The 12,038-nt window shown below is 37.2% G+C and overlaps 1 protein-coding gene across 6 annotated transcripts in view; it reads left to right on the plus strand.

Annotated features, from left to right (window-relative positions):
* LIN28B (lin-28 homolog B) overlaps positions 1–12,038 on the plus strand; it is a 123,484-nt gene that overhangs the window by 60,710 nt on the left and 50,736 nt on the right. For all 6 annotated transcript variants that reach the window (XM_035698040.2, XM_049092423.1, XM_035698041.2 and 3 more), the window contains one exon: positions 5,236–5,420. In XM_035698040.2, coding sequence (XP_035553933.1) covers positions 5,236–5,420 — 185 coding nt within the window. The remainder of the gene's footprint in view (positions 1–5,235; positions 5,421–12,038) is intronic.

Here is a 12,038-nt window from a genome sequence, read left to right on the forward strand (position 1 = left end):
GGAGGAGGACAGAGAATGTTAAGCAGGTTCCAGACCCAGTGTGGAGTCCAACACAGGGCTTGATCTCACAACCCAGAGATCATGACCTGAGCCAAAATTAAGAGTCAGATACTTAACTGACTGAGCCACCCAGGTACCCTATTACCCCTCCTATATCTTTTTTCTTGCTAATCTATTTCCTTTTAAAGTTTTAGTAACTTTTGATGGCTTTTAAAGAACAACATGAGACGCATGTTTGTTCAGCCTGCCATCTTGAACTGGAAGTCAGCTTAAGCTTTCTAGAGAAAAGAAAATATACTTTTTCTTCTGAGAAGAACCAAACACAAAACTATAGCAACACTTCAGGGCCTTCCCAGTCTAGTTGGAAAGAAATAGCATGTGCCAAGACAGATAAGTAATCCTATTACTAACTGGAAGGTTGGATAGAAGTACTTGACAAATTAAGTATAGCAGTTGGACCAACTGTCCAATGACTTGCAAAAAACAGCAGTAATATGGAGACAAACGATTGGGAGGAGGAAAAGGGAGTATAGCCAGGAAATTGACAGCCAGTATTTTTCTAATTCTGAAATAAATTTAGGCCATAATGAATTAAAAAATATGGAATAAAGGGAAGTGGGAGAAAAGGGAACCTTATTTGATTAGAGGAAGAACAAGAACGAAAAGTGTTAGATAAGTTAACTTAATATGAACACATTTAAAGCTGGCCTGTACTTACTGTGAATGCCTGAAACCTTAGTAGGCATGTCAGCAGCTTCTTCTAAGTGCTTCTTCGTTCCTTTGTTCATTTATTCATTCAATAACTATGATTCTCTCCTATAGAGAATAGATTTCTATTTTGTCCAAACAAATGTCACAGATGACAATATAAGCCCAAACACCAAAGTCTTGCCTTATGAAGATCCTGTGTGTAGGTTAAGCAAAAATCAACGTAAATCTGCATTCTTGGTTCACCACAGGGAGAATTTGATGGATCATGTGGCACCTCAATGAGGATGATTAGAGAATATTGGTAGAAGAAGGAAGAGCAAGGAATGGAGTTAGAGAATAAAGCTATTACCATGAAACATTGTAATCTTACAAGCATTTTATTCCACATGTACCATACAGAGTATCACTTTGACACTGAAAATACGAGAATTCATTTTATTTAGTAGAAGTAGCTGAAAAATTAGACTTTGCATGAGCAATTCACTTAACTCCTTCAAGTTCAGTTAACCTTATTTTTTTTTTCAAGTGGGAGTTGGACTTAGTAATCCTTCAGGATCTTACTGTTGCTAAGTCTATAATTCTTTTTTTTTTTTAAGATTTATTTATTTATTTATGATAGAGAGAGAGAGGCAGAGACACAGGCAGAGGGAGAAGCAGGCTCCATGCCGGGAGCCCGACGTGGGACTCAATCCCGGGACTCCAGGATCGCGCCCTGGGCCAAAGGCAGGCGCTAAACTGCTGAGCCACCCAGGGATCCCCTAAGTCTATAATTATTTTAAGTACATATTGAATAGTATCTATTTACAGGTATTTTGCTAAACCCTTTGGGAAATACTAAGATATATATCAAAATCCCTGGCCTTCAGGAGACGATAAAGCCAAAAAAGCATATAAGAAGTAAGGCATTAAAAAAAAAAAAAAAGAAGTAAGGCATATATAAGTATCTGCATCACACAGCAGTATATTGTGGAAACCATACAGAAAAATCAGTTAAGTGAAAGAAGAGAGAATTTACAACTTGACAACAATTGAGGATGACTACATAAAGCATCATTTGAACTGTGTCTGGAGTCTTCAGTAAGAGTTTGATAGACGACTCTGACTAGGAGTATGCGTACCTACCAACCTAAGCTTGAGCGCAGAAATGAGAAAACAAAGTGTGTTCAGGGAAGTACAGTCAGTCAGTTTATTAATGGAGGAATTGTGTTTCAGTGAGGAGAAAAGAAGTGGAAAGTATAACTTAGAAGTAAGATTATGAATGGTCTCAACCTATGGAGACCAGTAGGGTAAGATTATTCTGAGAGAATGTGTAGATATGGAAGATGCCATGGACTAAGGAACAGAATTGATGCTGAAATATCAACGAAGAAACCAATATGATCATCCAGGTAGGAGATAGTTAGGGTCTGAGGTAGGGCAGTGGCAATCCAATGAAATGGTTGAGGCAGATGACATAGAGATTATGAAATCAGAATTCACAAGGTTCAGTGAATGGTTTGGGTATAACTAAGTATTGAAATCAGTGTGACCGGAAATAATGGAGGTAACTTTAATAAAAATTGTCGAGTCAAGGAGTGAAGTTGATTTTTGAGAAGGGATAATAATAAGAGAATTCCCGGTCTTTCAATAAATCTTTCCCACTTACGTAGTGACAATTTTGATGCAGTAAAAAAGGTACAGTATTCTCTGTGAATCCTTATCTGTTTCTTGAAAAGCCACTATAATTTCTTACAGATATTATTGTTTCTTGTCAATAATGCTTGTCAGTTAGTATGAATCTAAATGGCCTTATGTCCTAATTTGGGGAAGGAATAATATAAGATAGAATTTTTAAAAATATTCTTTAAGAATACCACGCGGAATAGCCACAACTTAGTGGTCCATAAAAGTAAAATTTTACTTTAGATTTGGAGAAGCAATTCACTTATAAATAATAACTATCAAAAACTGTAGCAATAGAAAATGAAGTACAAAAAAGAAAGGAAAATGAAGTACACTCATGTACTAGGAACTGTGAGGAAATACGTGAAGAATTTTTATTACACAACAAAATATATAAACGTATGATAGTTCTAGTTAAAACTGCTTGTCCCTTCATTCTCTTAATTGCTATAGTTGACCCATGTATGCTCCCCTTCACCTGATATGGTAATCTGCACTTTCTTGAGTAGGGAGTGAGAAAGGAAATGAAAGCAAAAAGAACCATTTATAATTAGGAAAAAGCTTAGGAGAAAAAAAAGATTTTAAAGTACTAAATAAAGCTGTGAAAACGAAAATTTTTGAAGAGAATAGGCAGTTGTGATTTTTTTTCTCCTGACTTCTGCATAGCACCAGACAGCAAAAATGGTGCTGCCAAATTGCAGACTTCCACTTGACGGATTTTGAAGCATCAGATGAGGGATCCCTGGGTGGCTCAGCGTTTGAGCAGCTGCCTTTGGCTCAGGGTGTGATCCTGGAGTCCTGGGATCGAGTCCCACGTCGGGCTCCCTGCGTGGAGCCTGCTTCTCCCATTGCCTGTGTCTCTGCCTCTCTCTCTCTCTGTGTCTGTCATGAATTAAAACAACAACAAAAAAAAATCTTTGAAGTATCAGATGGTTGGTTAAAAACCCTGTTTTCATGTGTCATATTACTTTCACCACGAATAGTCTCCTTTTGCCTTGAATTTTGAAGTGTTGTTTTTATTTTTTCCATGTAATTATTAGATTGTAGGTATTCACCTGCCTTTAGAGTCATGGGCTTGGGAGGAATAAAGACTTTCTGATCCAGTATTTCCCTAAGTGTGTTTGTCAACTGTAGTCATAAGGAAAGGGCTCTGGGATCAATTTGGTTAGGAAATTGCTGGGTTAAATAAACACAGTCAAATAAGAATTTTATTTAGGTGGTGGAGAGGAGAGGTATAGAATCTAAGACTTTAATATGTTAATGTGACTCAACTAAGGAGAAGCAAGATAGAACATTTCACAAACTTATTTGACCACAAAATCCTTTTTTCATGGAGTCTTTCTCAGAATCATTGTTTCATAGAACACATGTGGGGAAACTCCAATCCTTTACATTTAGAGATAAGCAGAAATGAGATGAAATGCTTCATTCGATACTGCATAGCTGTTTACTTAAAAGAATGGACTTGACCTAAGGGCTCCCACCATATTTAGTTTTGCTTCCTTTAGCCCCAAAATTCATAAAAGTCTTTGAAAATTACACGATATCCCAAATTGGGCCCATAAAATACACAAGGTGCTTCAAGAAATAAAACTAATGATTTAATTATTTTTAGTATATTTTGAATTGGCACATTGGCTTTGATGTTAGGTCAGAAGAGCCATTTAATATTTGTAACTGAGGTTACACTTTTGCAATGAGGAAACTTTTTTTTCCCCCCACAAAAATCAACCATCTTTCAAATTATAAAATCTGTTTCCTTTCAAATTATAATGTGTATAACAACAAGTTTCCCCACTTTCCCCAAAAAAAGGACTGGAGGAAATGACTGTTTATGATTTGCTGTCAGTTATGCCAAACCCCATCTCTATATAAACAAACGTATCTTTTAAAAGCTTACTTACTTACATGGCATTATGGTAGACATGCTATTCTTTACCCTGTACATTTTTATTCAACGATATTACATGTTTATTTTTCACATTAATACATGATCTTTAAAAAATTTTTTTTTTATTGAAGCATTGTTGACCTACATGTTACATTAGCTTCAGGTACATAATGTAGTGATTCAACAAGTTCATGCATCATGCTGTGCTCACCACAAGTGTAGCTACCATCTGTTACTGTACAAGGCTATTACACTATCATTGACTGTATTCCCTATGACTTTTCATCCTTGTGATTTATTCTTTCCATAACTGCAACTGTGTACCGCTCACTGCCTTTCACCCATTTTGCTCCAACCTTCAGTTTGTTCTCAGAATTTGTGGATCTCTTTCTGCTTTGTTTTGTTTTTTAGATTCCACATATTAGTGAAGTCATATGGTTTTCTCCTTCTCTGTTTGACTCATTTCACTTAGGATAATACCCTCTAGGTATATCTATGTCACAAACAGCAAGATCTTCTTTTAATGGCTCAATAATATTACATTATATAGCTGTACTGTAATTTGTGTCATCGGTTTCCTAGTGACGGACATTAGGGTAGTTGTAATTTGTTTTAAGATGGTGCTGTAGTGAATTTTGATAAAGGTCTTCTGTTGCTTTATTTTTGAACTTTTGTGTATATGTCTGTAGCAATTCCTTGAAGTGGAATTGCTGGGTTAAATAATATGCACATTAAAGTTTTCATAAATATTGCCAAATTGCCTTTAAAAATGGTTAGCTTATCTCCCATTGCCAGCATTGCGACAGGAACCTTGAAAATGGTATAACTCTTACTGGATGTAAAAAAAAGACTTTATGATGTAGAATAGTGAGTATCTTGCCATGTTCATTTTAAAATCATAAAGAAAATTTATGAAGTGTTGATGATCATGATCTCTCTTTCTCTCTCCCTCCCTCCCCTACTCTTTATAGAGCAAATTATTCATGGAAGGATTTAGAAGCCTAAAAGAAGGAGAACCAGTAGAATTCACATTTAAAAAATCTTCCAAAGGCCTTGAATCAATACGGGTAACTGGACCTGGTGGGAGCCCCTGCTTAGGAAGTGAAAGAAGACCCAAAGGGAAGACACTACAAAAAAGAAAACCAAAGGGAGATAGGTAATCATTTTACTTTGTTAGTTTGTGAGTTTATTGTATTTGGAAAAAAAATCTGAAAATGTGTTTGCCTTTTTATTATGTTATTGGATATAATATAGTCTAGTCAAAGTAAATAAAATGCCACCATTGTGAAGTTGAATAAACTTTATTAGGAATATAGGCTATATTGCAATTTGAACTCTGCACTATTTCCCACCAGATTGTTCTGAGATCACAAATGAGAAGTTGAGATTTCCAACAGACAGTGCTATCTATCCCTCTGTGTATGTCTTAACGCCTCATCTGTTTTTTCAAATGAAAATACTTTTATTGTTTTGTCTGTTTTTTTTTTTAAGATTTTATTTATTCGTGAGAGAACACACAGAGGGAGGGAGAGAGAGAGGCAGAGACATAGGCAGAGGGAGAAGCAGGCTCCATGCAGGGAGCCCGATGTGGGACTTGATCCTGGGACTTGAGGATCATGCCCTGGGCTGTAGGCAGGCGCCAAACCGCTGAGCCACCCAGGCGTCCCTGTTCTGTCTGTTTTTAAAAGAGAACTCATATTATCTTTTTAAAAGATAACTCATGTTATCTTATAATAAAAAATTATAAGGAAGTCTGAAAAAAATCACTTGAAATCCTAACTAGAGGTAGAAATCATAATATATATGCAGTATTTTTGAAACTTGCTTTTTTTCCCCATTTAACAGTAGATCAAGAACATTTCATATCAGTCATTAGCACCTGTATAAATTCCCACTGTGTGAATATACCAGAATTCATTTATTTTTTGAATGTACCAGAATTTATGCAAGGCTAAAGTAATTTGCTAAATTTAAGCTATTTTGACTATTTTGACCTTATCAATAGTGCCAGGGTAATCCTTATATGTACATTTTTGAAAAATTGTCTGTTTATATCCTTGGGATAAATACCTAATATTGAAAAATCTGGATCAAAAATAAGGCATTTAAAATTTTTTGATGTCTGTTTCCAGACTGCTTTCCAGAAATGATTAGGGCCAATATAAAACTCCTTTAAAAATGAGACTGCTCATGGAATGATGTCATTTTATTTTATTTTTAAGATTATTATTACTTATTTAATCAATCTCTACACCCAACATAGGGTTCAAATTTACAATCCTGAGATCAAGAGTCACAGTCTTTGCTGACCTAGCCAGCCAGGGGCACCCCTTAAAGAAATATTTTTTAATTTTTCTTCAATTTTTAAAAATTATTTTATTTTTCAGATTTTATTTATTTATTTGAGAGAAAGAAAAAAATCACTAGTAGGGGGGAGGGACAGAGGGAGAGGCAGAGGGAGAAGCAGATTTTCTATTGAGCAAGAATGCAATAGAGAGGCTCAATCCCAGGACCTTGAGATCATGACCTGAGCCGAAGGCAGATGTTTAACTGACTGAGCCACCCAGGTGCCCCCAAATTTTTTTTAATGTAGGCTCCATACCCAATATGGGGCTTAAACTTACAACTCTGAGATTGAGTCACATACTCTACCAACTGAGCTAGCCAGGCACCCCTGAATGATGTCATTTAAAAATTTTTTTCTGGGGTTCCTGGGTGGGTCAGTCATTTCAGTATCTGGCTCTTGATTTTTCTCAGGTTATGATCTCAAGGTCATGAGATTGACCCCCACATCAGGCTCTGGACTCAGTGGGGAGTCTGCTTAGAGATTCTCTCTCCCTCTCCCTCTGCCTTCCCTCCCCCCACATGGTTCCTTTCTCTCTCAAATAAAAAATCAAAAAAAAATTTTTCCAATTATATAGGTTAAGAGATACAGCTCATTCTTTTCCTTTGTGTCCTTTGATTAGATTAGAGGTTTGATATATATATATATATATATATATATATATTTGAGGTTAAGTATATTTTTATGTCAATTTTCATTTTTCTCTTCTATGAATTATATGTTTTCTGTCCTTTGCTCATATGACTAATGAGGAGTTCATTTGTTATTATTGGTTTGTAAGTTCTCTGTTTAGGAAAAACTCTGTTTTCTTTTTTCCTACTATGAAAAACCTAGTTCTTCCCTACTATCTTTTTCTCTTGTGTGTCTCCTTTATTATTACATGGCACCTCATTTCTGATACCAAGTGTGTGGAGATTTTACTGCCACAGAAAACAGTTCTCCACAACACCAGCTGGATGTCCTACAATTGAACTCGATCCTGGGACCATCTATCTGGAGACAGAGTCAGACCCCACCAGTTAAGGGCTAAGTCCCACAAGACTGTATCCCTCCACACACTTTAGATGCCAGTTGCAAGAAGTGGGTTCCAAGGTTGCCAACTTTTGTTTGATTGGCTATAAATCAGAGGTTCCCACATCATCCTCAGTCTTGGTTAATTTGCTAGAGTGACTCACAGAACTGAGGGAAACTCTTAGGTTTACCAGTTCATTAAAGGATATGATAAAAGATACAGATGAAGAGGATATACAGAGGATGAGGTCTGGGAGGCTCTTAGTGTAAAGGTGGAGTTGGGGTGATCACTCTCCCATTTTGAAGGCTTCGGAACTCCTCACTCTTAGGATTTTATGGAGACTTGCTCATGTAGGTATGATTAATCAGTAACTTCATTTTCAGCCTTTCTCCCCCTTAAAAAAATGGGAGCAGGACAGAAAATTCCAAGCTTCAAATCATGCTTTGGTCTTTCTGGTGAGCAGCCCTTACCTAGGAGCCCACCCAGAATTCCCTTAGAATGAAAGACACTCACCCCTATCACCCAGGATATTAACAGGGGTTGCAAGAGCCCTCTGTCAGGAACAGAGGTCCAATACCAGTGTTAGAACAAGAGATGATCCTAATGGTTTTATCACTTAGGAAGTGACAATGGTTTTAGGAACTCCATGCCAGGAACCAGGAGCAAAGACCAATATGGATTTTCAATTTTCTCACATTGTCTTTATGTATTTATGATGTTAACCTTTTGCCTCAAATAGATATTTTTTCAGCTTGTGAAATAAAATTTAGCTTTAATTATAGTGACTTTTAAAAGTTTTAAAATCATGAATTTGTATACAAACAAGTCTGTCTCTATCTCCTTAATGCTATCTGACTTGATTGCTATTTGGCTTTCCAGCTTGCAAAATTAATCATATATCTATCTAGGGAACCTGAATGACTCAGTCGGTTAAGCATCTGACTCTTGTTTTTGGCTCAGGTCATGATCTCAGGGTTGGGCCATCAAGCCCCACCTTTGGGCTCCATGCTCAGCAGTCTACTTGAGATTCTCTCTCTCTCTCCATCTCCTTCTGGCCTTCCACCCATGCTTGCGTGCACTCTCTCTCTCCCTCCCTCAAATAAATCTTTTTTTTAAAAAGTGTCATACTGGCAGTTTTGCGGTGACAACGCAAAGCGAAAGGGTAAGAATGGAAGCTGAGAATCACTGAGAGGTGGTTCCATTAAAGCAGAAAAACGACGATGGTGGTTCAGATTGGGATGGTAGCAGCAGAAGTGAGGAACAAAAATTCTGACATCGTGAAGGTAGGGGAAATAGGATTTACTTTTGGATCAGATGTGGACTCTGAGAGAAAGTGAAATATTCAGGATGACTCCAAGGTTTGTTTGGCTTGAGCAGTCAGAAAGATGAAGAGACCATTTACCAAGAGGGAAAAGACTAGAGAAGGAGCAGAAAATTAGAAGTATGGTCTCAGATATATTTAGCTGGAGATTTATAATAGACATTGATTGGAAAAATAGATTAGGCAAGTGGATGCAAGAGTATGGAGTTCCAAGGCTCTATAAAAAGACTTGGCAATATTCAGCAGAAAGGTGGTATTTACAGCCTTAACACTGAATGAGATCACCATCAGAGTGAGTATACGTGGAAAAGAGAAGACCACTAAACTGTAGCACATTCCAGCACCCAGTAATCAGGAGAGTAGAAGCAAAGGGCATTAAGTTAGAAGGAGGGAAATAGGAAAATTAAAAGGGTTTTGTCTCATAAGTCAAGGAAAGAAGTATTTCAAGAAGGAGAGGGACTCCCGTGTGTGAAATGGTGTTGATGGTGAAATGATTAAGATAACCACCAAGACTTGAGCATTTAGCAACAAGGAAATCACTGGTGAAGTTGACAAGGTCAGATTCAGTGGACTGTTGGGAGTGAAAGTCTAAGCTGGTTGTGTTCAATAGAAGGAAAGGAGAGGAAGTGGAGACAGCAAATTTAGACAGTTTGGGGAGTTTTCCTGTAAATGATAGCAGAAAAATCAAGCAACAGCTGAGGCATAGAACTTATAGCATGTTTATGTGTCAGTGAGAATGGTCCAGTAGAAAGGGGAAGATTGAACATTCAGAAAAGAGGAGGTCAATCGTTGGAGTGATTTTCCTTGTTGAAAATCAGAAGAAAAAAAAAAAAAGAAAAGAAAATCAGAGAGAGGTTTGGGATATAAAGCATAATGGAGACAGCTAGCCTTGCAAGCACGGATAGTTCATTTCTTCAGAAGTAGAGGTAAGACACAGCGCACAGGTACAGATACAGGTGAGTAGATACAAGAATGAAATAAGGTGAGATTTCTGAGCTTTTTATCCAGTTTTCTTAGTGAAATTTCAAGCAAGGTCATCAACTGGAGAGGGATGGTAGAAGAGGTAGTTTGGAGATTTACAAAGAAAGAAGGTATAAAATAGGAGATTAAGGGGCTCCTGGGTGTCTCAGTCCATTAAGCGTCTAATTCTTGGTTTAGGCTCAGGTCATGATCTCATGGGTCATGAGATCGAGTCCTGTGTCAGGCTCCACACTCAGCAGGGAGTCTACTTAAAGATTCTCTCCCTCTGCCTCTCCCCCTACTCATTCACGCATGTTCTCTCTCTCTCTCTCTCTCTCTCTCTCTCAAATAAATACATAAATCTTTTTAAAAAATTGAAACAGGGGACGCCTGGGTGGCTCAGCAGTTGAGCACCTGCCTTGGCCCAGGGCGTGATCCTGGAATCTGGGGATCGAGTCCCACATCAGGCTCCCTGAATGGAGCCTGTTTTCTCCCTCTGCCTGTGTCTCTGCCTCTCTCTGTGTGTCTCTCATGAATAAATAAATAAAATCTTTTAAAAATAATAAAAAAGATAAAAAATTGAAATAGGAAAAGAGTGAACTCATTATAGAGAAAAAGGTGGAATTACAGGTAATACCACAACCTATTGAAGATTAGTGGACATGGATTTAAAGTAACGTCACTCAGTATGATTGTGTTTTTTCTCCAGCCACTGGTGACTTCATGGCTACAGCTGTGAAATAGGCAGAACGATGGATTTATTAATAAGTTGGTTTCCTAGTTGAGAATGACAAAGGGAGACACGGGCACTGACAGTGTGTACAAGGGAGCAGTTCTAATGATGGATTATACAGTATAAACTAGGTAAGGAGTGAAGTCATTGAAAAAGTGGCAGGCTCATGGGGTGTGGGTTATAGGTGGGGTGCTAGAATTGGTGTAGTTGGGGTGCTAGAAAGAATGAGAGAGTAGAAGTTGGTGGTCATCAGAGGGTGAATTACTGCTTCCACAGTCGATATTTGTTGTGTATCTTACTGTGATTAAAGCCTTTACACAATTTGGTATCTAATGATTTCCAACTGATGATCAAACATGCTAATGTTTTCCATGTAATGATCAAATATCCCAAGGATGTTTATAATTTTTGTTGTAAGATTAGCAGTTCTGGTTTTCCATGTGCCACGATTTTTGTAAAATGGTAGAAACAAATTGCAGTTAAATAATCAAATAAGCAGAGACTTCTGTTACAGAAACTGAAACAATGAGAAAGCAGGATGTGGCACTGTTAACTGATGTTTGGAGCAGTTTCCAAGGCATTGATGTGCTTCCTAAATGCTTAAAAGACTTGAGAGATCTATGGTAACTTTCTTGATTTCTTTTATGGTTATTAATCATATTTACTTCTGCAGAAAGCCTTAAATAATGAGAATAAAATTGTGCTTTGACCAGATTTTCATGTTTATTAGTGTAGCTATGGTCCATTTAAAAATGTCCCCAGTTGTCTAAAACTTATCTTCTGTGGTTGTTTTTTTCAAATCAGAATGCAATTAAGGAACCTGGCATTGAGTTAGTTTTATATGTCTTAAGTCTCTTGCGATCTAGAACAGTCCCTCCCTACACACGCGCATCCGTTAGGAAGGACTTTTATGACATTAACTTGTTAAAGAGACTAGACCAACTGTCTTGTAGAGTGTGCCATAATTGGGATTCATTCTAGTGTCTTTAAACTTGTTTCTCCAACATGTATATATTCTATGAATTGGAAGTATTATGCAAAAATGTGTATCTTGAACCTAACAAAATTCTCTCAACCTAACTTTTAGTTAACAGGCAATATAAGGGTTAGAGTGACAAGTTGAAAAACACCAGATTGAATCCAGATCATAGCCTGAATTTAGCTAATGGTTCCTTACTATTAGATTGAGGTTGTTCATCTTTGACAAGAAGGTCATGGAGGTGGTGCTGCATTCTTCTCATTGTATCCTGTCAGATGGCAAAGGATTTTTATTTTTTTCCACTACTTTTTCTTTTCATAATTAGCAATTTGTGATGAGATATTTTGAGGCCATGTAAATATCATATATTTTTTAAAGATTTTCTTCATTTATTCATGAGAGACACAGAGAGAGGCAAAGACATA

This window comes from Canis lupus, chromosome 12 (assembly GCF_003254725.2).
Source record: "Canis lupus dingo isolate Sandy chromosome 12, ASM325472v2, whole genome shotgun sequence".
NCBI classification, from domain to species: Eukaryota; Metazoa; Chordata; class Mammalia; order Carnivora; family Canidae; genus Canis; species Canis lupus.